The sequence below is a fragment of the Gymnodraco acuticeps genome, unplaced genomic scaffold (genome assembly GCF_902827175.1).
Source record: "Gymnodraco acuticeps unplaced genomic scaffold, fGymAcu1.1, whole genome shotgun sequence".
Lineage (NCBI taxonomy): Eukaryota > Metazoa > Chordata > Actinopteri > Perciformes > Bathydraconidae > Gymnodraco > Gymnodraco acuticeps.
This window is the reverse complement of record NW_022992300.1, coordinates 435,001-462,444: the sequence shown is the minus strand read 5'-3', so window position 1 is coordinate 462,444 and position 27,444 is coordinate 435,001. Positions and strand designations below refer to the sequence as shown.

General features: G+C 40.2%; 2 protein-coding genes across 13 annotated transcripts in view; both read right to left on the bottom strand.

The window, feature by feature from the left end:
• Window positions 1-809: 809 nt before the first annotated feature.
• On the bottom strand, window positions 810-16,207 carry cers2b (ceramide synthase 2b). 3 transcript variants are annotated; one of them, XM_034208005.1, is made up of 12 exons: window positions 15,714-16,207; window positions 14,317-14,367; window positions 9,516-9,689; window positions 8,756-8,873; window positions 8,544-8,662; window positions 6,595-6,652; window positions 6,313-6,363; window positions 5,468-5,560; window positions 4,381-4,509; window positions 3,974-4,080; window positions 3,724-3,877; window positions 810-2,618 (listed from the first exon to the last, which is right to left on the bottom strand). In XM_034208005.1, exons 2-12 carry the CDS (start codon window positions 14,361-14,363, stop codon window positions 2,472-2,474), a joined length of 1,197 nt encoding a protein of 398 aa, XP_034063896.1. In that variant the 5' UTR covers window positions 14,364-14,367; window positions 15,714-16,207; the 3' UTR covers window positions 810-2,471. The 3 variants fall into 3 exon arrangements, with proteins under 3 accessions (XP_034063896.1, XP_034063898.1, XP_034063897.1); XM_034208007.1 differs by having other exon boundaries at window positions 14,302-14,367; window positions 15,714-16,206; XM_034208006.1 differs by lacking the exon at window positions 14,317-14,367 and having other exon boundaries at window positions 15,714-16,205.
• A 2,065-nt stretch (window positions 16,208-18,272) lies between these two features.
• The window catches only part of celf3b (cugbp, Elav-like family member 3b), a 28,329-nt gene continuing 19,157 nt past the window's right edge, over window positions 18,273-27,444 (bottom strand). For 2 of the 10 annotated variants that reach the window (XM_034208012.1, XM_034208021.1), the window contains 11 exons: window positions 27,115-27,163; window positions 26,633-26,773; window positions 26,469-26,548; window positions 25,990-26,145; window positions 25,391-25,535; window positions 24,771-24,920; window positions 23,613-23,684; window positions 22,838-22,942; window positions 22,575-22,718; window positions 21,754-21,917; window positions 18,273-19,410 (listed from right to left, as the gene is read on the bottom strand). In XM_034208012.1, the coding sequence (XP_034063903.1) occupies window positions 21,790-21,917; window positions 22,575-22,718; window positions 22,838-22,942; window positions 23,613-23,684; window positions 24,771-24,920; window positions 25,391-25,535; window positions 25,990-26,145; window positions 26,469-26,548; window positions 26,633-26,773; window positions 27,115-27,163 (1,170 nt within the window). In that variant the 3' untranslated portion in view covers window positions 18,273-19,410; window positions 21,754-21,789. Of the gene's footprint in view, window positions 21,412-21,753; window positions 21,918-22,574; window positions 22,719-22,837; window positions 22,943-23,612; window positions 23,685-24,770; window positions 24,921-25,390; window positions 25,536-25,989; window positions 26,146-26,468; window positions 26,549-26,632; window positions 26,774-27,114; window positions 27,164-27,444 lie in introns of all 10 variants that reach the window. The other 8 variants (XM_034208014.1, XM_034208022.1, XM_034208017.1 and 5 more) reach the window with 7 other exon arrangements.

Below are 27,444 nucleotides of genomic sequence, written 5' to 3'. Positions count from 1 at the left end.
TGGTGTGCCAACTAAAATAGCCTCTGTTTTGGAGCTATTAAGCTGCAGGAAGTGTTGTTGCATCCAAGCCTTTATCTCCTCAAGGCAGGAGTTAAAGGATGCTGATGGGAAGGGTGATGGGATAGGGTATGTCTTTATATATAGCTGCGTGTCATCAGCCAGCAATGGAATGATATGCCATGCTGGCTGAGTGATGACACGACCAAGGGGCAGAGTGTAAAGGGTGAACAGAGTGGGTCCGAGGACCAACCCTGGAGGGACACCACAGGTGACAGGGTGTGTCTGGGACCTCGCACCTCCCAAGGAGACGTAGCCTACTCTGTTCTTCCAGACAGGTAGGACTGGAACCAGCTCAGGGCGGAGTCAGAGAGTCCGATGGTGTATTGGAGGCGCTGAAGGAGGATGTTATGGTCGACAGTGTCGAATGCTGCAGTCAGATCCAGGAGGATGAAGAGAGATGGGGAACCAGTGTCAGCCGCCATCAGCAGGTAGTTTGTGACCCTGACCAGAGCTGTTTCAGTGCTGTGGGTGGAACGGAAACCGGACTGGAATTTCTCAAAGAGGCCGTTTAGTTGGAGATGGTCCTGAAGCTGGGCGGCAACTACTTTTTCCAGCACCTTGGCTAGAAATGGGAGGTTGGAGATGGGCCTGTAGTTGGCGAGGACATCTGGGTCTAGGGTGTTTTTTTTTAGAAGGGGTCTGATGACGGCAGTTTTAAGAGCCTTAAGGGAGCTGTTGATGACGTCGGTGATCATGGGAAATGTTCAATGTGTAGGGTGTTAGCAGACATGATGCACACATACAAGGGCTTTCGCTGTGATTCATGATTTTTGTTTTTATTATTAATAACAATACTTAGGCATCATTAAACAAACGAATACAAAATAAGAAACAAATAACACTGTAATTGGGACACAGCTGCCTCTGTATCCCTGGAGACGAGAGGTTGCTGGTTGGTCGGGGTTAGTAAAAAAGAATGTGGCGGTGGAATGAGGGTGAGTTTAAAAGAAGGGACATTTATGAAGAAGAGGAGTGGGCGATGGATGAGACAGCGGAGGATATGCTAGACTCAGAGTTGGATCTATGATGTGGAGACAGGAAAGAAAACTAGAGGACATGAAGTGCAGGAGAGAGAGCTTCTTATACATTACGGATAAGGCACTTGCCGTACAGACACATGTAAAGCATAACAAACAAACTGCAACACTCATTTATTGAATCCATCACAATTCTCAAACACTTAACTGCTCAAAATAGTTTTTAATGTAATTTACCTCCTTAACATCAAACAACAGTACCTGTAAAACCGGTTTCATACACACAATCATACCTAAAATCATTCATTTAGATCAACAATTAAATCTCTAACCCAGGTACACAAACATAACCCATGCTACAAGGCAGTGAATCAAAGAAATCTGGCCCGTATTTGTAAAAACTGGAAATGGCTTATTTGTCCGATTTCATTAGATTTATTAAAACTCCTGAATTTCAGCCCACCTCATCCATCTTCAGCGGGTGGCAGCATCGGCGTGATTCAAAACTAGACTGGATTGAACAGCTTCAAACCAGAGAGATACAAAATATTCAGCATCCTCAAAACTAGCAGGAAGCTGTGATTTATATTGCAGTGTTAAGAATGATAACCTTTGCAGGTTAGATATCAATTGTAGAAAGGGAATTGCAAATAAAGAGCTATGCTGGATGAAGAATACAGAACAGAAATTAGAAACAAGAAAGCACATTTCTTGATGTTTATCTACAAAACTGACACCAAATGTACTCTTTAAAACTTAGGCAGTTTTAATGGCAGAGGCCGCATTGGAGAGCAGAGGCACGGCAGTGCTACTGCAAGTTATTACAGTATTTAAAAAAACGTGTGCAAAGACTTTGCAATAGCGGAAAACACTTACGTAATTGCATAGACAGAAAATTAGGGAATGAAATGCCCTATTATCTCACTTTCATTCTCTTTTGTTCTTTTATTAAAAAACAGAAAAGGTGCAAGAAATAAAGCAAAGCGTGATTAAAGTAGAAAGCTTTTTAAAAATGGCATTTTAACAGCCATTAGCTGGCTCTAAGGCACATAGAACAAGGAAAGCTAAAGTAGAAGCAGCATCACCCCCCTCCTCTGTCCGTTTTCTCCCCTGTCTCTTTGAAATGGTGACAACACACACTGACAACTATACATTTTCAATAGTGACAAAGCAAATAAAGCCATGCCACTTAATGTAGTGTATATCATCGGCTGGATCTCCGTGTTGTCTAAATGTACGAATGAACGTGTGATTGTTTTTGTGTTGTGCAAAAGTAACAGTGTCAACTTTCCTCTGGATTTCTGCTGTTGTTGGTTTTAAGGGAATGACTGGCCCCCCAATCTTCTTTTTCTCTCTTTCCATCCCTCCCTCTGGCTCCCCTACTGAGGGATATGAGTCCATCTCACATTCCTTCTTCCTGACACTTGTTTGCTTTCACTCTATCTTGCTGTGGTTGTTGTTGTGGACTGTGTGACCGTTCTGCACCGGCCCGTTCTTCCTCATGTCCTTTTTAGCCTGCTCTTCCTCCTCTTCTGATTCATCCGTTTCATCTTTGTCACTCCTTTCATCGTCCACTTTTTCCTGGAAAAATAAAGAAAAAAGGGGGAAGAATATGTAATTAATCCAATGCTCAAACTGTACTGGAGCTCTGGCCAGTGTCAGACAAACTCAAACCATCCAGCCGCATGTATTTAAATGTAAGTGTGTGTGTGTGTGTGTCCTGTGGACAGAAAGGACAGATACTATGTTATCAATGTCTCCATTGTTAAGTGTGTGTGTTCTGTGATGTTGGTAGCTCTGAGGAAAACAGAAAGAGATACGACCGCGGCATCTAAAATAATATTTATTGGAAACACTAAAGGGGAAAACATATCCATTTCTGGTTTATAGGGGATCACATTTTGCAGTTTTGAGGCTGGTTCTACTGCATATGTGAAAAAAGTTGTATTAAGCATGTTGTACCTTTTATAAGGGGTCTGCATGCAATCTGATTAATTGCATCAACGTTACTTGTGTTAGCATCGGTTTGTTTTGAAGACTTAAGGTTTGATAATGAACACATGCTGGTGTGGACCTCAGGCACTCTCCAGTTAACAACTAATTGTACCTTCAAACCGCGGATTTTTATGATCATCGATATAAAAAGATACACTTACACCACTACAGATTTTCAAATGAAATGAAATCTCAAAATGACAATCGTATCATTAAAATGTGAAAGAAGTACAAATAGAGAGTGCAATGCTTTAACTGTGAGCTCATATCCTCTCTGTGATAACACCTAATCTATAACTGCACCTTATTTCACAGCTTACACTTGAAATAAATCTTCAGTACATTTTAGGTGTCAAGTCTTTACACTAAGACATTTTTTCCGTTTCTCTATATTCAACAACTTTCGCTTACACTGACTATTCCAGCTTAATTGAATTCTTAACTTCTCAACCACTGTGAGCACTTTCACCTCCCTCAGAGCTTACACTAAAACTTCAATATCTTAGAGGAACTTTATTTAAACTTCAAAACCGTTTAAAATGTTTTACCTGGAGACTTTTAGTGAGCTGAACTGTAAGTATAATTATTGGATTATTAAACATTTTTTGTCTTATATCTTTATTTACGGAGATGTAAGTTTCAGATATTTTTGGATGTTACATCGTGGCTTTATGTTTCTTTGTTGGCTTACATTGTGGGTGAGGAAGCGAATTGCCATGCGTATGATGAGCACCGCCCAGAAGATATGAAGACACTGCAGAACCATCAGAAGTCCGTTGAAAAAGTAGTAGCCGAAGAAGGGTTCATACATGGTCACTGGGTAAATCCACGTACAGTAAATAATCCTGCAGAAGACAGAGTAGGAATAGATTGCTTAAATAACATACATATTTAAATTACGATAACACATAGAAACAAATGTTTGAAACGTGTGAGTGTACCAGAAAGGGAAGATGACCAGTCGACTGATAATGAAGACTGCAGCAAATACGATGAAGATGTAGTTACAAGCATTTCGCCACCCAGCATAGTTGAACATCTTTGCAGACTGTCAAGAGGGATAAAGGAGAGGTTGAACAATGTAAATGGCAGATGTTACCCCGATTCAACTTGATCAGGGTAACATGACAAGACAAAGTGAAGTTTCCTCCACAGGGTGGCAGTGTTTTCCATTCGGTGACTCTTGTGGACAAGTCTTCAAAAAATGAATGTTTACAATCTAAACTGCTTTTCTTTTTGATAGGGACAAATGTCACTCACACAAAATATGATGAGGTGATTATTCACATGTAAACCAAACCACTATGAATGGATGAGCATCTATGATATATAATAGAAATACATTTACCTCAAGGAAATAATCAGAGGAGTCGTGAACCAGCATGATGAGAGTTCCAGCACGGATATAGTTAACACACCAGGAGAAGCTGATGAGGAGGATTGTCGCCACATGGTGAACGATCTGCTCCTTGAAGTCCTACAGAGACGGGAGAAATGGTTGTTAAATAGAGAAAAGCAAGAGGCTTTCAGCCGCTTTCATCTTTTACTTTGTTGTGTGTTATTCTTTATTTTTTCAATATTCAATCAATATTAGTACAACAACCCAAACTGGAAGTATATATATTTGAGTTTGCATGATTTTTTTGTTGGTTTGAAGTGGTAAATCCTGCTTAAGGATTCTAGGTTAGAATAATGTGTTGGAGAAACACATTGTTCTTCTTTTGCAAGATCTCCCCACTGCTGTGCTCAGCTGATCGCAGCTGAGCAAAGTCCAAACAATTACACACACACACACACACACACACACACACACACACACACACACACACACACACACACACACACACACACACACACACACACACGTACACACACACGTGTAACAACGGTCTAATGTCCTGCTAACAGTCCATGCTAGATGTCAAACTGATCAGATAGTAAGAAAAGACTTTGAGTTCCTCTCTGTTCCACTTATCTTAATGTCATAAACGTCTAAAAGTGCAATACTACGTTTATGAGAACAGTTATTTGTTAAGAAATATCATCAAAATATAGTACCTTAATTAAATGTACTTTTTCATACATATTACTGCATTTTTGTTCATAATACATTCATTGATTAATCACTTTATTGTTGTAGCTGGTAAAAGAGAAGCTGTTTTACTACTGGAAGGCTTAACTTGTAATACTATATCATAATTCAATTACTTTTCTATATTTTCTATTAATAACCTAAATGGGTCTAAATGTTTACAGACAAAAGTGGGGTAAAAAGTACAATATGACCCTCTGAGATGAAGTGGAGCAGAATTAATGAGTTGCATAAAATGGAAATATAATTACCTCAAAGTTGTACTTAAGTACAGTACTTGAGTTAATGCAGTTATATGCATTCTAGCGCTGGAACTATGGAGGAGAAGATATACATGACTTACTTTGCGTTTGACATCAGACGCCACACTGACGAGCAGAGAGCCGTAGAAACCCAGCTCAATCATGTAGTACCAATACTGAGAGGGTAGGAGAGTCTGTAGGAGAGGAAACAGAGCACATTCATATTGGGAATGAAGCTGCAACTAACCACTATCATCACTTTTAATAACTTATCTTGTTGTGATTATTCTCTTGATCTTTCACTTATTAGTTCAGTCTACAAAAATGTCAGAAATGAGCTGAAAATGTCCATTACAAGTTCTTAAAGCCCAGGTAAGATTGCTTGTATTGTGAGTCAAAGGCTCAAATATATATTAATGATCATAGAAGGCAAAGACAAATACTAATCATATCAGCTCTATCTGGAGCTCTGTATTTTTTCAGTACATTCCAGCAGTCAAAAATAATAATTTAAAGTTATATAATTAATCAAAATGCTGTTTTCAGCTTCTTAAATATGGAGATTTCCAACTTTACTGTTTGATATCATATTTAACTGGATATCTTTGGGCTTCAGACAAAACAAGACATTTAAAGACCCTTTATTCAGAGAAACTGGGATGGACATTTCTCCCTTTTTTATTGGACCAAACGTCTAGATCTAAAAAATAATCTGCAAATGTATGGATAAATAAAACAATCAGTAGTTGCAGTCCGACGTTGCACCTGACAGACTTGTAGTTTATAGATGTGTGATGTCTCTCAAAAGCCAACAGTCATATATAAAATACATTTGGTTGGGTAGATATAATATTCTTTGAAGCAGACTATTTGATATTTTATTGAATGCCTTTTATTTGCAGACAGACACTGGTGTACATTCAGTGTATCCATCCCAAAAACGTACCAGCACAGGAAAGCCTTGCCACATCTCCTTCAGGTCGTACAGCCAGGGTTTCTGGAAGGAGAGAAGCCATGAGAATGAAACAGCATGCTCGGCAGGTGTATTTATAATAACTGACTCAGCATGGCCGTAAGTGAAGCCCTCTGACAGTGCAAGAGGAGAAGTTATCACAGCAAAAAGACGGACTACCATGGAAACTGCCATGTAACACTGGCAGGGCAGACGACGAATGATTGTGTGAACATGAGGAAGAGGAGGGGTCAGGGTTAACATGGTGGTACTCACATCGATGAGGGAGGCCAGGCCAGCAATGAAAGCAAGAAGGTAAAAGGTAAATCTCCAACTGCAAGAGAACACACACACATACAGACACACCTTCTACTCAGTCAATGGTGAAAAGACACAAGACACATTTTCTACCAGCAGACACAAAAAACACATCACAAACACACAGTGGCAAATGCACAAGAGTGCCAGTTGGCAAGAAACGCTGGGCTGAATGAACAGACAGGACAAATCTGGTGAACTGCACTGAGAATGTCAAATCAGGACACACACATACACACTGTACATACACATACACACCGTACACACCGTACACACACACACACACACACACACACACAGGGCCAAACACGTGCTGACAGACCGTATCCCCCGACAGCGAGACAGAGCAGCTCTCATACAGGTGTAAAGAGGAGATTTCACAGAGGACACACAGCAGCAGAGACAAACAGACAGAGAAACACATGAACCGAGAAGTGAACATAGAGGCGTTCGGAGTGTGTGAGTTACACCAGTCTGGAGACATAAGGGAGAGCAACAGAAAGCCTGTTGTGTGCACACAAACAACAGATTGATTCAGAAGAGAAATGTTGTAACACGCACAGGGATAGACGCACCATAACCGGGAAGCAACATGCAGTCACATGCACGGCTGCACACAAGTATCATATGCAGAAGATACATCTTCTGGAATATCACCTTTCATGCTCTCATCATACAGCAGAGGCATACACACACACCAGTCTAATTCCTGCTCTTGCAGAGTTGATTGACAGTTCACCAAAATTATAAAAACTCGAATTGAATTTGCTGCTCAGATGATTATATTGTTTTATCTCTCAGGCTACATCCATTCAAGCATTAGTGGTCAATTCTGATATTTTTTTTCTTGTTGAAATCATAACAGGATTCTTGTTATATTTTGTACTTTAAATTATTGTTAAAATATGTGCTCAGGCACTCTTTCAAAGAAATGAGCAATCCAATTTAGTCCGAACAGCTACTGACTTCATGGTGACATTGCATTTCTGTCAACTGATGTTTCCCCGCTAAAATTGTGGAACTATTTCCTTTGTTCAAGAGAAAACTGCTCACAAAGAGGACTGTGTCTTCTTGTACTTCTAGTGAAACGACCCTTTAAGTCACATTTAAAGTTGTATGGATCTGTCGACACACGAACGATGACAATGAAGCTAATGTTGACGACACTACAAATGAGTTATACAACACATCTAGGACAGTGTACATGCATATTACTAAATGTCCATGTGTCAATCCTAGTGATGCTATCTGCTGCTGTTAATGGCACTCCTAAAGATAAGATAAAGTGTAATATGTTGCCACGGTGTGAATGGTGCCAGCTAATGCTACCTAAGTTCAGTAGCCTTGCTTTATCAGCTAATGATACTGTTGGTTTAACTCTGTCTATACTCACACATCAAAATAACCAACAGTGTTGACACGGCCACTGTTGCAGAGACCCTGTGCTAATGAGTGAAGAGTGGGGGGGGCTACAGGCATGCTACCATCTGAGTGGCATTGTAATGTGCATGTTAAAAATAGATGGCTACTTTTGCCCTTGGAAATGTGCTCGTATAGCCAGAGGAACGCAAGGGTAGGCAGCTGTTTCAACCTGTTCCATAGCTTTACAGACACGTGTACACTAAGTGCTGCAGGGATGACATATTTTTGTAGGCCAACCCACAAGTAAGCACCCTGATTATCTTGAAAGGGAGCCAATGGGATTTTTCTATTGGATTTTGGATTATGGAAAGAAATAAGCTCTGTGGCACACACATTTGAATGATACACGGTTTATTCTGCAAAATAATATATTTACAAATAAACACCTCTTCGAATTTTTACATTTCTCATTTAGCCACTTGTTAAGTATTTTGTATCATTGTGTGTGTGTGTGTGTGTGTGTGTGTGTGTGCGTGTGTGATTACCTGGCCTCTCGAAACCTTTTGAGCAAACTGGGTCTGTCCTGGTTCCTTCGTCTCCTGAACCACCTCTGCACTTGTCTTTCTGAAAAGCCGGTCTGCTTGCAAAGACTTGCTATTGGCGTCTGAAAACAGCACAAAGGCCTTAATTAAGTATTTAATGTTCTAAAAACACACACAGCATTTCTAAGTGTGCATAGGTGAGTGCAAACATGTACCTGTTTGGGGTTTTTGGTAATGTTACAATAGTAGGACTCCAGTGTGGGGTTGTGAGGGACTTGGAGCCGCACTGTCTCTTTCACCCCGAGCAGAGAAGCTAGAGGTGTAGCCACCGTTCTGCAATCACAAGAAGGTTGTCAAGAATTAGGGTTAAAAGGAGATGAAATGAAGAGAGAGACAGGTATCTACATGGAACAACATACTGACATTTGAGCTGATTGCAGAGTCAGATGTTTATCTGCAGTGTTTCATCGTTTTGGCACTGGTTAAGTGTTGTTCTAGTTTTAAGAGGTTGGACTCGGACAAAGCTGGCATGCCCAGCTGCCGAGCAACAGCCGACACAACACGACCCAGCACGAGGGAACAGACCGACAGGCACGATTTATTTACAAAATAAAACATTTCAAAAATGTTGCAATGTGGGAGTATTGCACTCATCTCAGAGTAAGATTAGCAACATTGAGTTTGTAAGAAATGTTTGAGATCGACTTGTATATTGTAGAAATACATATTGTTATGAAATGTTGAATGATATTTTACATCCAGCTCATTTTTGTTAATGAAGATGTCTTTATTTGAGTATGAAATAACCAAAGGGCAGAGAAAGAAGGAGCAGGAGGCAGCAATCAAGAGAAGAAAGAAAAAGTAGACTGGACAGAAAATGATGTGAAAATATAGAAGCAACTGTTTAAGTTAATAACCCAAAATGTAGATGAGGCTCACAGATATCCAGTAATGCAGTGTGAAAAACGTACTGACCTTTCAAAGATCTGGCGGAAAATGAGGAATATAAGGGCGATGGGTAGTGCCACCCACAAGTCTTGGGCTTTTGCGTAGACTCTTCCATCCCGATCCTCCAGGTCAGCCCAGCCCAGGCCCTTTGGAAACCACAGCTGCTCCTGCCAGAACCAGTCGCTCAGCCCCGACAGCATCCTGCAACACAGGCGGAAACACAAGCAGTCAGCAACAACTCTACAGGCTTATTAGGCTGTACAGCTAAAGGCCCCAAAACCATAGATACACATGTTCAAGAGGTAGAGACCACACCCTAAAAAATATGGTACCACCTCAAATCTAGTCAATAGGGGCTTGCATTAGGGGCTTTAAGTTTTAGGCAGCAGCGAGACAGGCCTGGCTGTGTAAAGGGGAAGTCTGTAGTGTAGGGGAAGACATCTGCCATTGTGAATGTTTGCTCCCATGTAATTAGGAGAATTAGATGATGGCACCAGAATTTCCCTCTCATTGGAAGCCTTCCTGTAGTTTCTTTTTCCTAATGCATATAACACAGAGCTCAAGCTGCATTCAGGGAACTCAGTTCAGGAGGCTCACGTCAGGGAGGAGAAATCAGACCAACAACTGAACTCGGTGCTTTCAACACCGAGTTCAGTTTCCTAAAGAGTTGCAAGACTTTTAATTGTATTCAAATAGTTCAGAGATGAATGTTTCTGCTGCTGAGTTCAGGGAGTGGCAGAGAACGAGAGTAAAAGAGAGCTAGCATCTGAGGGATGTGAGTCACAGTCCATCCATGTGTGCTGAGCAGCGGGGACGCCCCCACACACTCCATCTCTGGAGTCCCCTAGCAGATCCACACTAACTCCCCTCCCACCCGCTGTTAGAGCCTGAGCCCTGTAACCACTTCACTTCCACTCCCATCCCTGCCCTGCTGCACCCAGCCAGTAATCAAGGGTTCCCAAAGCCATGTGGTATGCTCCCCCTCCCTCCATCATCTTTAAAATATGCTGCTGAAATAAGACTCGGATGTAAAGAACTCTGGCTCTTGACTTGGAGGGAGGGGAGCGGTGTGGTTAAACAACTTTGACAAGGACTTTTAAACAAAGATTAGATTAATGAACATTAAATAAGATTAACAAAACTAATACACTTTACTTTGAGTGAATTACACGGATTCTTCTCCAGAGTTATTGTCCCTTTTAAGTATAGGACTTTATGGCTGCAATAATATGCATTACCCAATTTAAACTGTTATCTACGGAAGAGGATTAGGGCCACATGATTTTTTTTTTTGGGAGGACAAAAAAAAAAAAAACTAATCTCACAATTCTGACTTTTTTCTCCCAAAACAAATTATGTTTTTTTGTTCTGAGAAAAAAGTCAGAATTCTGAGATTAACGTCAGAATTCTGACTTTTTTCTCAGAACAAAAAAAACCAAATTTTTTTCAAATCCTCCCACAAAAAAAAAAAAGTGGCCCTAATCCTCTTCCGTAGTTATCCTACAACATTGTACAAAAATAAAAATTGCAAAAAGTGGCCATTTAATTGTCCGGGATCTGACCAACAGTCCAAACCCCCAAAGTATACAGTTTGATATGAAGGAAGTTAATTAAATAAACATTAGTGGACTTTTTGCTTTGAAAGTGTCTTAAACAATGAGTTGATTTATTTGTACTGAACTGTTCTTTGGTGGTCGATAGACTAAACAATGAATCATCGAGTTGCAAAATATTAAATGCTGTTGAAACATACACAGATCAGATGCTAGATTATATGTAAGAGTCTAACAGTACAAAAGAAAAGAAAGATATTGTAGATAACCAGCCATTTTTCTCAAATGTCTTATATTTATATAAGTTGCTCATTAGTTCTGTAAAAAGACTACAGCTTTTGGGTTTGGATAATTATACACCATCCTTCACTAAGTCAATCCTAAAGTTACATCCTATTGCTGCTCTGACAATGTCCATGAGACAGTGTCATGCTTGAGTGTGTTGCTTATTTTCCACATCATGTCATGTTAGTCATGGCCCCCGTTTCCTGTTGCAACAGCACGGCTGGCCGAGCACTGGGCTCTTCTCCCTCTCTCTCTCTTTCTCTCTCACTCTCTCCCCTCAACTCAGGTGGTGGTGGATGCAAAGGGTGACATATTTTTCCCAATTATTTTTGCCAACTCTTCCACTTCAGTAGCATTACATCTGTCTTTTCCTGGAGTGTCCTGCCACATCTTGTGAGCTCAGCTGAACAGCTTGTGCACTCCAGAGGTAGCAGTGTAATGTAATCTGACCAAAATCAGATAATTGATTGATGAGCTTCTGAGCAGCAGAAAATATGGTTCAAAGGGCAGGAGGACTGAGTTAAGTAGACAGGTAAAGTGCTTTGACTTATCTGTGCTATAGACATGTGTTAATAATAACCAAATTAAAAACAAATTAGGTAATCAAACTCTGAATACACACATTCAGTCACCAAAAGGCAATACTTGCTTTTGAACGCTGTCGTGAGGAGGGATTTAGGATTTGTGAGAATATTTCAGGGTCTCTACTTGAGATCATCCAGTGATTTCAACATGTTAACGCTCTTTTTCCCCCACAGCTTTCGTAACAATGCATTCCATTGGCCCACAGGATCATATGATCAGACTCTGACCATATTAAAGGTCCAATCAAATTAAAGGATGCCTCTGGCAGGGGAGGGGGAAAGGAAGTATTGTCTCATCTGTCTTCCTCAATATGAGTTTATATTACAATGATTTTGTCATTTAGTAAAAATAAAATCTAACGTAAGGCTGGAAGAGCAAAGCTCCATGTGTTACTGACATGTCTCTCCTCAGCTCTGCCTGAAGCCTTCATAGACTCATAATCCAGTTTTGAAAAAATGGGAGCAAGCCTCTGAGTAAAACCTAAACAGACCAGTTGGAACCTGGTACAGAGTCTGGGAATATTTAGAGAATGTAAACATGCTGCCACCATGCCAAGAGAGCCAATCCCATTCACTTGACATGGATGAAGAACCTCTTATGGAGTCTACCAGTCACACAATACTCTGTTTATCATTATGATAGAAGACTAAGTCGAAAAGATGAACATTAGTCACAGGAAAGTAGCATTGAGTCACTCATAACATACCATCTATGTGTGCATCACTACCCATTTACTCATATCCACCCATTCTTAAAGTAATTCACTAGAAGCTGACTCATTCAAACCAAAACGTTTAAAGGAGACAGAACGCTTACACAGCAACAACATGGGAGCTAAGGGCTGAGTTGTCTGTATCTCAATTATAAGGGTCTGATAAGTCAGAGACAAAACAGCACATACTTTCAATTTACCTTTAAAATAAACTTTGATTCTATGTTGTGATGAATATTTAAAGCTAAGCTAGCTAGACACCAGGAGATAACAAGCAAAATATATAATGTCGGGATTGTTTCATTTTTAAATATTAAAGAGTGTTGGTCTGCAGGAGTTCAGATAATGTTGAAATGATTATCAAAACAAATTCTAGCAATTAAATAGAATTACACATATTCCTAAACTTAAAACATAACGGTTAAAATGATACCTTTTCCAAACTTTCAGGACTTTGTACAGACTCTGACATAGGAGCTGAAACAATGAGTCAAGCAATCAATTTACAAAACTTAATTTAGCTAATAGCGATTTTTTTCTGTCATATAGTAACCAAATATATTTGGATATGGACAGTTGGTCTGTAGGAGATTTTAAAATAGATGTATTTTAGTATTTAATTAATCAAACTATTCATTGAGAATATAAATGGCAAACTAATCCATATTAGTAATCACTATTTGCAGTTTAGAGAAAAAAATGCTTGACGGTAACACCGGATGTGGTGTCAGCTCTGTCACATACTAAACTGGCAAATACCACTTCCTTTTTATTTGAGCTAAAAACGGAATAGCTCCTCCTCGATGTCATTCACGTGTGTGTGTGTGTGTGTGTGTGTGTGTGTGTGTGTGACCTCAAACTGCAGATTACAGGTAATAGATCGATAATAGGTCAAATAAGGTCTAGATGTACTTTGTTGTCTCTGAGGGGACGTTGTTCTTGAGCCAAAGTACTACCCACAGCTGCATTTAACTTAACAATTCACAGCCAAAGGCACAGTACTAAAAGTATATCAACTTCCTGTACTGACATGCTTTGCATCTTGTGGTCAAACATGGAGTTTGCAAATCACAATACTGACAAGAAACTGACATTTTGAATGCACACATTGTTGGATTAAGTGTCAGTTCAGGAGGCTGCATGCCCTTTGCCAATGGTCGATCAGCTGTAACTCAAGTCATGCTGTGGTCATTTTGAAGGGTGACTCAGACAAATCCTTCACATTTTAGACATTTTCTCTGGATCTTGTTTGACTGAACACAGTACAGTGTCATTTTTAATAGAGTACACGATCCTGGGGTTACACAAACACAGAGATTGCAGAAAATGATGTACTGTAAAATCACCCCAAGGGCAGGCAGCCAGTCTGTGGTGATCTGTTTCATCACTGTTATCCATTCGTCTGTTTCATAGATAGAGATCACAAGAAAGTCTTCAATACCTTTGACACTTATCTGTGACCCTCATGAATTATTCATGAGGAAATTCAATCAGTCAGCAGGCAGGCCTTTTCAGGAGGTGTGAGGTAATATTGTCATGTTGATTCTGACTGCAGTCGGGTCAATTACACCTTTTGAGTAAGTACAGCTACCTTGCTGAGAGCCATTCGATGTCCCCTGGGTATATGTTAAGCTATTCTCTCTGTTGAGTTAAAGCTCTAAATGGTAATGATTCCTACCTTCACCTGACTTACTGATTAGTCAGCGAACAGAGCTCAGAGTAGAAGTTGTAATCATTCATCTACCTAAGTTAGGGAGAGATAAACCAAAAACGTAAGCACACAAGACCATTTATTTCTCTCTAGAATGACAGGGTTTTATGGGGCTAACCTAACGTTTGACCTGGATGAAGAGCAATAAAAGGCTTTCTCTTCGTAATGAATTATTCAAGTTGTCTTTAAATTGGTCTTTTGCAGTCTGGGGAACAATAACTTTCAGAATGAATTCATATAATGATTATGTATTGGATTGATTTGACTGTCTATGAAATTGACCCCTAACCTTATCCAAAATATACTATTGACTGTAACCAGTGCAGAAACCTCCTATTTGAGAGGCTGGTACCATCAAATGCTCAAATCCTTAATAAATACATTATAATTCATGGATGATCAAACATGTTGTTTCCTTGTTGTTTCAGCTCTTCTGTCAGTCATTCGTGGGACTTCAACCAATGATAAACATGTTTGACCTGGATGCAAAACTCAACAACACATGGCCACATATATTGCCTATCTCATAGATTTGAATACATTTGAGTGCATAATGATTTAGGCAAATGGCATCTGGCTGCCACCGAAACAACACTTTTCCCCTCTGGCTTTATTAGCCCTATGCACCATTTTTTTTTTAATTTACACTGTTTTTTCCCTTATAAATACCTGAGATATGCAATACCATAAGAAAATACTACTCTACTAAAGTGTCTGTTGTTCACTAAAGTTGTTCTGGTTGGACACTGAAATGCTCTGTTTCTAGCTATTTATCTATCTATATATCTATCATAAGGCTGAAGTTATAGCTACCCTAACTTAATTAATTATAGCATGGTGCTCTTGTTAGCATACATGAAGCTAGGATATAGTGAAAACTAGGTGAATACCATAATAGGGATAGCAGGACATGAGGGTCTCCAAACTGGAGGAAAACAATCACTGTAACTATTATGTAAACAAAAAAGTGTCCTTTAAAGTAAGATAACCTACACGTGGTTACACCCTGTATATGTCTGCCTGTAATTCATTGTATTGTATCTGTAGCATGTAGTTACAGTGATAATGTGACATAATCTGCAGCTAGTTAGCCAACTTTCAAAGCGACCCACCTCAGTCTGGGCCATGCGCCAGATTCCCCGCCATGTCTTCATATTATACAACAAACGTAATTAACTTAGGCTACCATCATATAGTTGCAGCTATACAACACAATGAATACGTTTTGCCATAAAAAAACAACCATAGAGGTTTGTTTGTTATGTTTACTTAACCAACGACATGAATGCGTAATGACGTGGGTAAGGATGCGCAGCGTCACATTAACGAATAATAGAGTCTATCATTACTTTCCCACATGAAAGTGAAACGGTACTTACTTTGGTGTTTTCCCCCGTAGTGAAGCGTGAAACAGGGCTCGCAATTAAGAAAAAAGTAGTGTATTTTTCCACGAAGTCGTCCGGGTCCCACCCAGCTAGCTAGCTACAAACCTAACGGTCCTGAGAGTGAGCCCAGACCGCTACTTGTGCTCCGCAGAAGGGCGCAGTTTGTGTCCAACTTTACTACCCGGAGAGATTTTTACATCTTTCCATGGCGTACAAAGTTGTTCCTTTTAAACAAAACACTGACTACGGTTACAACTAGAAAAAGTGTCTACAGATGGGACGATGAATGAGATGCTGCTTTAAAAAAATGCGACCCGATATTTTTCTGCCAGGCTGTTTTTCTCTCGTCGTGACCGTCGTGACCCAGCTCTTTGTCCCGTGCTGGTCTCCGGTAGTCGGCGTGGTCTGCGTGGGAGTGTGGCCGGGCAGAGGTGGAGGACGGGCCGGCACGAGAGGAGCGGAGTGAGAGGAGCAGACGGAGGGAGGAGTCAGTGAGGGGGGATAACGGAGAGGGAGGGACGCAGATGACGTCCAAAGCCCATGAGAGCATTTGTCTGACACACACGCACGCACACACACGCACGCATATTCGCATTTTGTTTCGGCTCGTTTTTACCCCCTCCCCCCCACTACAACTTTTATTCTATAGGATAATGGATAGCAAACATGTATTTTGGAAACAATCATTTTTTCCCGTTATTTAATATTTTTTTACGGATGATCACATTTTAATCTCGGGTCACTGCATTTCACCGTAGCTGACCTTTGACCTGCTTGTTGCAAACGTAGCATTATCTACTGTTGCAGCCACTGACTGTGACTCTCAGCTGAATGTATAACATACTATTTCTTTACCAATTATTTTTGTTGTAATTGTCAACCTTTTTCCCATGTAATAGTTCATATATGCTTGTCACAATGTGACTAAACATGTTAAAATACACAAACAAAGGTATTCTAAATATTTGCTTTCACATGGCAGTGTGTTTTCTTTCTGCTGTTTGCATTGCATCTGCGGGGTTTTCAGCCAAAGCAGGGGTTCAAAGGGGGTAGGAGGAAGGTTATCTGCTATCCTTGTGACCCATGAACTATATTAAAAAAAGCATGGAACTGGTTAAAGGTTGACACGCAGTACACAATGACAGAAAGTCTCACCAACCTTGAGCTCAACCCAGATAGTGACACTTTGAACAGATTCACATGCTCAAGATCAGTGAGCTTGACTCATTTGTGGCCTTAGTAATAATTAATAAAAAAATATATCATTCACAAGCGCCTTTTAAAAGATAATTCAAAAGGTTTTTCACAATTTAAAACAGGTCCCAGTAAAGTATAACACAAATAAAGTAAACAATAATATATACAACTAGGAAATCATTAGTTCACAGTGTGTTTGTAAAGTAGGATAAGGAATTGATTTGCCAGACACCAGCAGGTTCATAGGAGTTTTTGTATGACTTTGGCAGCCAGGGGTTCAACTTTTTTTTTTTTATATTACCAACTGTTGTTATTTATGAACATTTTGTCATTATAGTATTTTACTTGAAACCACCTATTAACTCCCACAAAGGGCATCTTTAGGATGTGAAGAAAACAGTTTCTGGCATTAAACTTTAAAATATGCAGGATAAAGACATTGGTACCAGTGTCCTAATCCCCGGAAGTAAGTTAGCATTTTACAACTTCTGGTTCCTTCGACAAAAACCAATGCAATTTCTCCATAGGATTTTGAAAAATAGCTCGAAATAAGGTCTGTGGTTGACACAAATTGAAGAGACAGATCACGTTTTGTTCAGCCGGATAATATCCACATGTCTACTTTTATAATTTTCGAAGCATAAATCTGATCGATAGATAGGTCACTGTGGCACTCAATATATAAATAATGTGCTGGTACAGGCTTTTACAGCTAGAAGTGTGAGACTTGTTTTTCACTTTCACGTTGTGGTATTGATGTAAGGACCTCATCTTAAAACCCACCTATTATTCTTACAATGGATGAAAGGCTGGGTTTACACACCTCCAGTTGACAACACCTTATTCAAATATGTGTATGGAACTCTGTTCTTGTTCTTTATAATACAGTAACAAACTCCACGTTTCACTTTTTAACATTGGTTTAAAGAGTCTAGCCATTACAAATAAGCACAGGGCTGAAACTGTTTTATGTGTTCATTAATTATCACATCTTCACTAATACATTAGCATGTTTTCTCTTCTGGTAAATCAAGGGAATACGTTTGAAGAGTTTACTGGAACCATCTTAGATGATAAAACGAAAACAGCATTTAATCCTGCTGATAATTAAGTAGCCTACTCCCATAAACGAATAAAGGAGATAACACACTTGGCACAACAGCTTATTATGGTGTCTGTCATTCTCAGGTTACATGCTCTCTACTTGCGCCCCCTTATGGTCAGAAGACAGATGTGCGCTCTCATTTCGGTGGCACTTGGGTGTTGAATCTTTCCAACGAAGATATGTGTGTAAAATAAATCATTACAAATGTATGACAAACACAAACACATACACACTTTACAAATCACAATGGATCATTTTGTATGATACTTTTTTATTTTAACTTAAAAAGAGAGTGGATCAAAAACAGGATTCAATAAATAAGAAATAAATATAATTGCTGTAATAATTAATACATACATTATAATTACTCGATTGCAAGAGTCTGACAGAAACAGGCCCTCAAAAGGTTTTCTCTAGAAAATTCTAAAATCAAAATATTGCAACCCATTCAAACCCCATCTCCCAATAAACAAAATAATTGATAAATTAGTAAATAAATAAAAAATAGCTCAAATATTAAAACCTCCGGAATAAAAGTGCGATCCCCCCTCCCCCGAATTTTCACCTAAAATCTAAGTATAAATTTAAAATAGGTTAGTGATTTCCCATTTTACAATTTGGAATGTAATATCCCTTTATGAGGATGATGATGTTACTAGTGGTAATAATAATGGTAATAATAACAATAATAATAAATAATAATGTCGCTGTGTCCTGTTCAGTGTTTATCTAAAGTAGTATTCTTTTTGCATTTTTCCTTGTTTTTTTTAAATGCAGCTCTTTGTAAACTAAATTATTTACAGGTCATTAGGATTTTCTCCAAAGTCTCTCTAACCTACTCATTTAGTTGTCTTTTTTTATTTTCTTTCTTTTTTTTTTATTAAGAAACATCAGCCCCTCTATATTTGTCATGGATTAGACATGGTATAGACATGTTAAAGTCTATTGTAGTGATATATCAGCATTTTTTTTATCAGTACACTTCCATACGTGCTCGGTCTGAGTTGCCTTTCTGTACTTAACACCCTGTTGGCAAACTCCACACAGACCACGCGTGGTCAAACCAAGCTCTTGGCTGTATGGGTGAAATTACTGACTCGTGTGAACCATGTGTGTTTGTCTGAGTGTCTGCAGGCGTGTGTATATGTGTGTGTGTGTGTGTGTGTGTGTGTGTGTGTGTGTGTGTGTGTGTGTGTGTGTTTGTGCACTTTATGTACATTTGTAAATGAGCCTTCCACCGTTCGAGGTTCAGAGTTAATAGCGCATGTGTAGTCGTGTGAGTGTGTGTCAGTGTGTGTGGCTGCACTCCCCGGACGCTCAAAGGTAGCAGACAGTCTGAAAGCACTATGAACCCTGGGATTCCACCTCGGCTGGACTCTGAAAGGTCACCTGTGAGAGGGACGGAAAGTGGTGGGGTAGAGGGAGTGATACATAAACAAGGAGGGAGGGACAGAGAAGGGGGAGGATATGTTAGAGAGCAGTTATAAACACACTGAAGCTCCCATGTTTCTGTCTGATCTTTACATCTTGTCAAACATGCTCCTCTCGTCAAACAAAGCTCTTTTAGGCATGACTTCTGGCAGCAAACTGCACCTTTTCGGGTGCTCCTAGCTCATCTCTGTTACACGTCGGTGAGTTAAATCAAGAAGGCATCATTCACAAAGCTCTGTCTTTCAACAGCAATAAATAAATCATGGTGCTTTAACACATACACACACAGTGTCTGGATCATGCAATTCAATACAGTGGATAACCGTTATTTGTGTTTGTGTGTGATTGAAGGTGTGTGTCTGCAGGTAGGAATGTGTGGGTGCTATTGTGAAGCGCAATATGTGTCTATGTGTGTGACCTTATAATGAGCATGTGTTGCACTATAGTGCCTTGGATCACGGCAAGCAAACACTACTACCAACATGCATTATTCTCTGGCATTTGCAATATAGAAATTCTGGGTGATCATTTTAATGTTGAAGGTGCACAGTGGTAGGTATTCACAAGGATTTGTTATGTAAAGGTTTGTCTAGAAATAGAAACAGAATCCTTTATTTAAAATGTGTGCTGCCGTGTGACAGTGCATCCAAACACTGGGTAGACAGCAGCTACACATGTTCGACTCTTTGGTAAAGGTTGGGGGTTTGTGGAGGATTTAATTGACCTCAAACCAAAGATATCCTTGATTCTCTCTTTGTTACATTTCTCCCAGAATTCCTATAGTTGAAGGCTGTTCTCTAATAAGCAAGAGGCACTTGTTTTTCCACCATAATCACATACCCTTTACCTCAAAACACGAGCTAGAAAGAGGAGGTTGGGAAGGAGAGAGGTGAAGAAAGAATTTGACAGAGAAATAAGGAAATAAGAAGAGGGAAGAAAGGGGACCGGAGGAGGAAGAGGGGTGTAGTGAAGGGAAAACACCACAAAAGCAGTGATAGGAGATGTACAAGAGACCAAAAAGAGAAAAAAGGAGCAAAAAACTAAAGTGCCACATCAAACAGTGTAACAAATCAGAATCCAGGAATATAAAACTCAGCCTTTCAGAGTATAGCTCAACAAATGCATGCTTGCTCCAAAAATATTGTGCTTAAGTCATAAAACTCAGATTTATGGTATTTTCTATTCTAACCTGAATGTGCCACTTCATAGCCATATTTGAACTTCTCTGAACTCTAATGCATAATAATTTCATGGCCGAGTGTCCAACATGGCATACTATCATCATTATATGTTGCAAATAATTATACTACCATTTTTTTTGCTGTAAACTGTAGTGCTGTTCTACATTTCTCCACTAGTCCACTGTGTTAACCTCTGGCAAACCTCTCACCAGTTCAACAAGGATTATGCACTCCTGCATTACACACAAACAGTGTAACACGGACACATATGTACACATAGATGCCCACGCTCACTACCCAAACAATTTGATCAAATAATAATGACACCAAACAGAACACTACAGAAACTGATCAAAAACAAATCTGCAAAAAATAATAAGCGTTGCTGCAGAATTGATCAGATTACTATACAATGATTAAGTGTATCAAATATCCAATTAAATCAATTGATTCTGAGTACAGTCCTGGCTATTGACAGTTATTGATCAGTATGTGCACAGGTCAATACAAAATAAATTCACAATGCACCAAACACAGTCTGTGGTCACTACAGCAACAGGACATGCAGGTCAACGCATGGCTGGTTGCTCGAGGTGACAGAACAAAAATTGCCAAGGGCAACCAACACAGGCAATCAATCGCCACAGCAACCCAAACACAGGCCAACCAATCAACTTACAACAATGCGAGAGGAAGGGGGGGTCAGGGCTTTATTGTTCACTAGGCAACCATTGCCATAGCGATGGGGTCCTCGAGAATTATGATTGGACGGAAGGATCTTGGGTGAGGTAAGTTGCCGTTTCAGGAAAAGATCAAAACAGCAGGAAAGAAAATAAATAAGATTGTGAAAGAAAATAAAAAGGAAAACAATATTTTAGTATTTTTTACTTTTCCTGAGTTGATTCAGTTGTTGATCATATGAGAAACCCAATGTATATTCACTGAAATGTCATGTTAAGCTTTTTATTCTTAACTTTGTACCATCAATTAGCATTGCAGTGTCAAAGATAACGCTACCGTCTCCACGTTTTTTTCTCTACCCTCATTTCATCCTCCTGTTCCCCAACATACAACACCTCACTTCTCCTAATGTCATGTTACCTCCTCATCACCACCTCACCTCTCATTAATTCTTCTTCCTCCTCTCAGTTGTCACTCAATATGGGCGGTTGGCATCTTTGGGCCTTTTGAGCTGCACTTTCAGTCTCTTCATGCCAATCTGGAAACCATTCATGGCTTGGATGGCGGCCTGAGCACTAGCTGGGTTATCAAAACTCACAAATCCTGGAAAGAAAGAAAATTAAGAGTTGTTATATAAGGTGAAACAGACAACGTTTCCCTCACTAGCGTTTCCAAGTGGTAAAGTTATTGGTAGACACACAGATTGCTTTCAGTCTTCCTCAGAGCCTAGCAACTATGAACAACAGTAGACATGCTGCATTTTTTTTACGAGTTGTTGTTCTGACTTTGGGGGCTTCATGGGAATTTCCCCAGTGTGTTACAAACTTTTATGATTATTCCGACAACACATAAATGCTGCACAAATGATATATGCCCCTATGTTAACAAGGTAAGATATTTTGTATATCAGCCCCGTAATGCAGACCCTCTCTAAAATATAATGGGTTCTTCTTTGCCTGTGCTACATTCTTCTACAAAGTTCTATGAAAATCAGGCCAGTAATTTTTCCGGAACTGAGCCCAAAACATAACCAATGGGCAGATATGATAAAAAAGTACTTCCTAATGAGGTTGAAGCAAAAATGTTCCCCTTAATTGAACCTTTTCTACACCATGCCTTTGTCTTACTAGGATATTAAAAAAAACCAGACACAATGTCTCATTCGCCACAAAGTCACCCCGTCTTTTTCACCCGTCCTTTTCCTTTCTTCGCTCTCCCCATTTCCCTCCCTCCCTCTTTCTTCCCGTCTGTGAGTCTCACCGAAGCATTTGCTCTGGTTGGTGGCTCGGTCCACAAACACCTTAGCTGAGATGACATTGCCAAAGGGCAGGAACATCTGCAGCATCTCAGAGTCGCTGAACTCCTGGGGCAGGTGGTAGATGAAGATGTTACAGCCCTCTGGACCTGAAACACACACATTAGGCAGTGTGATCAATTATCTGTGAAAACCTGGAGATAAACAATTTAAGATTAGATCACTGGAGAGAGGGGTGTGGCGGCAGACAGACAGGAAGTCACATCACCTTCTCTCTGCTGCTGTTGCTGGGGCTGCTGGTGTTGCTGGGCAACCATTGTTGGCTGCTGGGGGAACGGCTGGCCGACCAATCCGTAGGCAGCAGGATACGCCGCTATTGGGAGAGACAGAAACAAAATCTTATTGGATGAACACAACAGGTGGCAACATAGCAGTGTCCAATAGAATCATTTTGTTTGAACTGAAACATCTCCTGCTGAAGGTGAAAACTATTAAATGTAACACTTGAACAGAGCGAGACACAACAACAGTGACATTGTTGGTCTGAGTCTGGTAGGCAAGCATTACAGACCCAACTTAAGTAGGAGACATGTATGCGGATGGTGTAAAGGTAACATTGAATGTATTACATTATTACCAGTCTGTCTTCTGTGACACTCAAATCAGATGAATCATAACAGAATTAATTCAACAAGTTGCCCTTGAAACACTTCCATCTTTCAGACGATGGCGGTCAAACGGAAAGCAGACACCCCATCGTCTTTGTTCCCTATTTACATGCATCCTGAATTAACCTACTGCATGAGCTGAGCCGCACATGTAGACTGAGTTCTGATGATTATACAATTTGGTGGGCATAAGATATGGGATGAACTTTGATATGTTATATTAAGCTTTGCCAAATTTGTCTCATAACTGAATCTGAAGTTATTTACTTTCTTTTTGCATTTTACTTCTATCCAGACACCGCCCCAACCCACAGTGAGAAGGTTTCACTCAACAAGCTTCATCTAAACATTTGTGTCACCTGTTTGTAGACTTACACCAACCTGTGTAGTGTTGCATGCCTGCATACGCCTGCTGCAGGGGGTCCAGGGTCGCAACTGGACTCTGAGCTGGAGGGCCGGGGAAAAAAACTATCAGAAAGCAAAAAATACAACCAATGTCCTCTTAAATATCCGATTCCTCTTAATTGAATGTGTGAAATCAAATTACATATACTTCTGTATGCTTTTTAGATTTTATTAAAATGTTTTACTATTACGGTCCATTCTATTTATGAGACTCTGTTCTTCCAAGTGTTGTAGCCCCAGTTAGGATGTTCTTGTTGTGCTGGTCGAGGTCACCTTTTATTACCCCAGAAAACACATTGAAGAAGGGCGTCTTGCCTGAAATGTCTGTATTGGCATATTAAAAAGTGGAATTGGAGTGCTGTCCTAGTCTTTTTTTTTTATACTCGACATTAAGGATCCAGCAGCAAGTCCTCAAGGTCTAATCCTTAGTAGATTGTGCAGTGTTTCATTTGAGGTCCAATATATATAAAACATTTGGCCGGGCCTTTAACACACATATTGAGCCCAACCCTCCGACAACCCCATTCAGTCTCCCACAAACCCCATGCATGCCCACTACCACACAGCATGTCATCACATGTACACTCTTGGCCAGGTGTGCTGCTCTTATACAGGAACACATGCATCCCTTTTGACATAAGACAGATGAATACAGGAAATCTCGCAATGTATGAAGTTTGAACAATGATTATTCTAAATAAAAGAAGACCTTAAGGCATTTCAAAGGACCTGGGTTCTCCTTAGAATATGGTTCATACAGCTTTCAAAATTCAAGCACTTTTTTCTTTACCAAAATGTCCAGACTCCGCATTTCCAAACCGTCAAAACGTTATATTATAAACAGATATTATAAAAAGCCTCACTATTTATGTTGACTTTAACGTTGTAATACCTGTTGGAGGGACTACGACTTTGAGAGTAATCCAATTCTCCATGCTTCACTTTATTAATTGGTTTAATTATTTGTCTGTTACTTTTGTAGCTTTATCAATGGTTTCTATTTCCATTTCTTTTTTACGTGTTATGTAACTTTTTTTTCAGTGACCTTGACCAACTGCAGGGATGGAAAGGTGAGTTTGAGGGGACGTTTTGTGACAGACATAAAGATACATAATTATGAATAAAAACCTTGATATGGATGAACGCCGTTGGTGTATAGTGCTTCTGTTGCTTGTTGTCCATTGGTGGGGGCGGGCAGACTGCTGTATCCATTCACTCCTAGTGGCGGAGGGAGAGAGGGCACAGGCGTTGCTGCGATAGTTGGTGGAGTATTTGTACCTACAGACGCAGAGCAGGGTCCAGATTATGGCTCTCTGTAGCAGCAGCAGCTTTCTCTATGCCACCTATATAACTGCATCTGTCTCTACACCTTTAAATCCTTATTTGTGTAATGAGGTTGTTGTGTATCTGATGCCAAATACTGTTAAAAACAACAACTAAGTGCATCAATTTGATGAAGCAACGCATCTTAAGGAGAAGACTGTAAAATATTCCTATATATTGTGATAATATATAAGAATATATGTACAGCTGATAACATCTAAAAACTACTCTATTCTATGTCAACCCGTTTTTGTGCGTGGTGTCCCTGCTCCTATACAAGTCCAAGAATGTTTTGGGTATGCATGGCATCTCCGTGTGTGTGTGTGTGTGTGTGTGTGTGTGTGTGTGTGTGTGTGTGTGTGTGTGTGTGTGTGTGTGTGTGTGTGTGTGTGTGTGTGTGCGTGCGTGTGTGTAAATGCGCCTACCCGAGGACGGCGTGATGGGTGTAATGGGCGTGGCAATGATTCCGTTGGCATTGAGCGCCGCCATCTGCTGCATCTGTACGGCGGCAACTGTTGCCACAGGAGACAAGTACGCTGACTGGGCAACCAGGGCCTGCTGTTGGACAAGCTGCAGACAGGGAAGGAAACAGAGACAGAGGAAGGGGATGGAGAGAAAAAAGAGGGGGAGGGAGGGGAAAAAGAGGTGGAAATAGGGAGGGAGAGAGAGAAGACAAAGAGACAGTTAAATTGATATGGGAAAAAGAGAGAGAGAGAGACAAAGAGAGGGAAAAAAGGAGAGGAAGGGGCAGGGAGAGGGAGTGATGGAGGAACAGATGAATAGAGATCTAATTACAAGGCCATTATGTCCCGAGTCAGTGGGTTAATGGTTGTGTGTTGCGGGAAAGCTAATGTCAGATGACGTATGTTCTGTTGTCTGGGTAATAACATTAGCCCCAATTAGACCACTGATAGCCTCTTCAAACTTATTACATCCTCTCATAAGCACAGCACTCCCCTTACAAACTTAGTGTGTACATGTGCATTTAGTGCGCTGAGTGTTTGTGCATTTGTGTACTGCTTGCCTGTGCGTTGACCGCCTGTGTGTAGGCATTGTAGGCGGGGAAGTTGAGGGTCATGGGGCTGAAGATGCCGAGCTGCGAGGCCACCTGCTGCATCCTCCTCAGCCCCCGCTCCTTCTCTGTGTCGGCAAACTTCACCACCAGACTGGACGACGCTCCCTGAAGGGAAAGATGGAGAGAGAGGATATTTCAATGCAATAACAAGGAATGTTACAATTTAGATTTTATATGTGCTCAGTGTTTATTAATAAATGTTTCCTTTTGTGATTCAGATGGGGCCGATCACAGCATGTTGATAATGCCCAGGACAGCACCAAAGAAGACTGGTGATAACATTATATGCATTATTGCCTACAGAAAATGTAAACTGTCCCATGTGACTCATGTCTGTGGAAGGCATGGATGTATAAAGGGACCGGTGGAAGACCATGTTTGTCCCTGCCTTGTGTGTAATAATTTGTTATCTCATGCATGCAACTCACAGGCATTGTGCGGCTTCCATGCAAGCTGTTGATGGCGGCCTGGGCTTCAGCGTGTCCTTGGTATTTTACAAAAGCGCACCCTGCAACAAAACAAACTCAGTTACAGCACATTGCCTGTTACAATTAAATAGGGTCATTTGTGCTTGTGGGCATATGCGATTTACCTTTGCTGGTGCCGTCAGGTCCTCTCAACACAGTGCACTCGTCTATGCTGCCAAAGGGCTCAAACAGTCTCCTCACGTCCTCGTCGCTCTGCTGCTTTCCCAGCATGCCCACAAACAACTTCCTGTCCTCTGAGAGGCCAACAATTTTGAAAAAAAGCAAAGGAAAAGATAAGAATTCACCCTCATTTCCCCCAAAATGGTCACACCTAAGTTGTTCAGAAGTTCAAAGTTGTCTTATTAGAAATGGAAGCTACCACTTGTGTCCACCAGGGGGCAGGAATTTACTACAGAAATGTGTAATGAGAGGGGGGGGAGTAGAAAGCGTGATGTGATTTGAATGTGTGTCTGTGTGTAAATGTGTGTCGATTAAGCACCGTTGACTACTTTCCATCTCTATCTGATCGAACTTGACATGTGTCCTTCTCTCTGTCACACTGAAATGTGTGTTTGTGTGTGTAACTGTATTTAAGAGCATGTCTCACCTCCTCTGCCCTCGCTGTCAGCTGGTTTCACCTGGATTGGCCGATTCATCTGCACAACAGACAAGAAGGAGCATTAACACAGATGGTCAACATAAACAAGTCCCTCTAGTCTTATCACGTGTCTTTAGGATTGACTCAGTAACCTAATTTGTTTAATGGCTATTTCTTAGTATTTTAAAGTGAAAAGTAATATTCTTATTGTAAAATCAAAAGAATACTTAAATATATTCTGTTTTATTCATATAAATGTATGTTAATTAATTTATGTTATATGTATTAATATATGTATTCATTTATTAATTAATAATTATTTGTGTTATTGTCTTCAGA

Excerpts from the sequence above, each read along its gene's own strand:
- cers2b (XM_034208005.1), bottom strand. The coding sequence starts at position 14,363 with ATGAATGATTACAACTTCTACTCTGAGCTCTGTTCGCTGACTAATCA. Across the intron at positions 9,690-14,316 it reads CTCTGTTCGCTGACTAATCA|GATGCTGTCGGGGCTGAGCG; the intron begins GTAAGTCAGGTG and ends CCTGTGTTGCAG. Across the intron at positions 5,561-6,312 it reads GGCAAGGCTTTCCTGTGCTG|ACTCTCCTACCCTCTCAGTA; the intron begins GTACGTTTTTGG and ends CCTCTCCTACAG.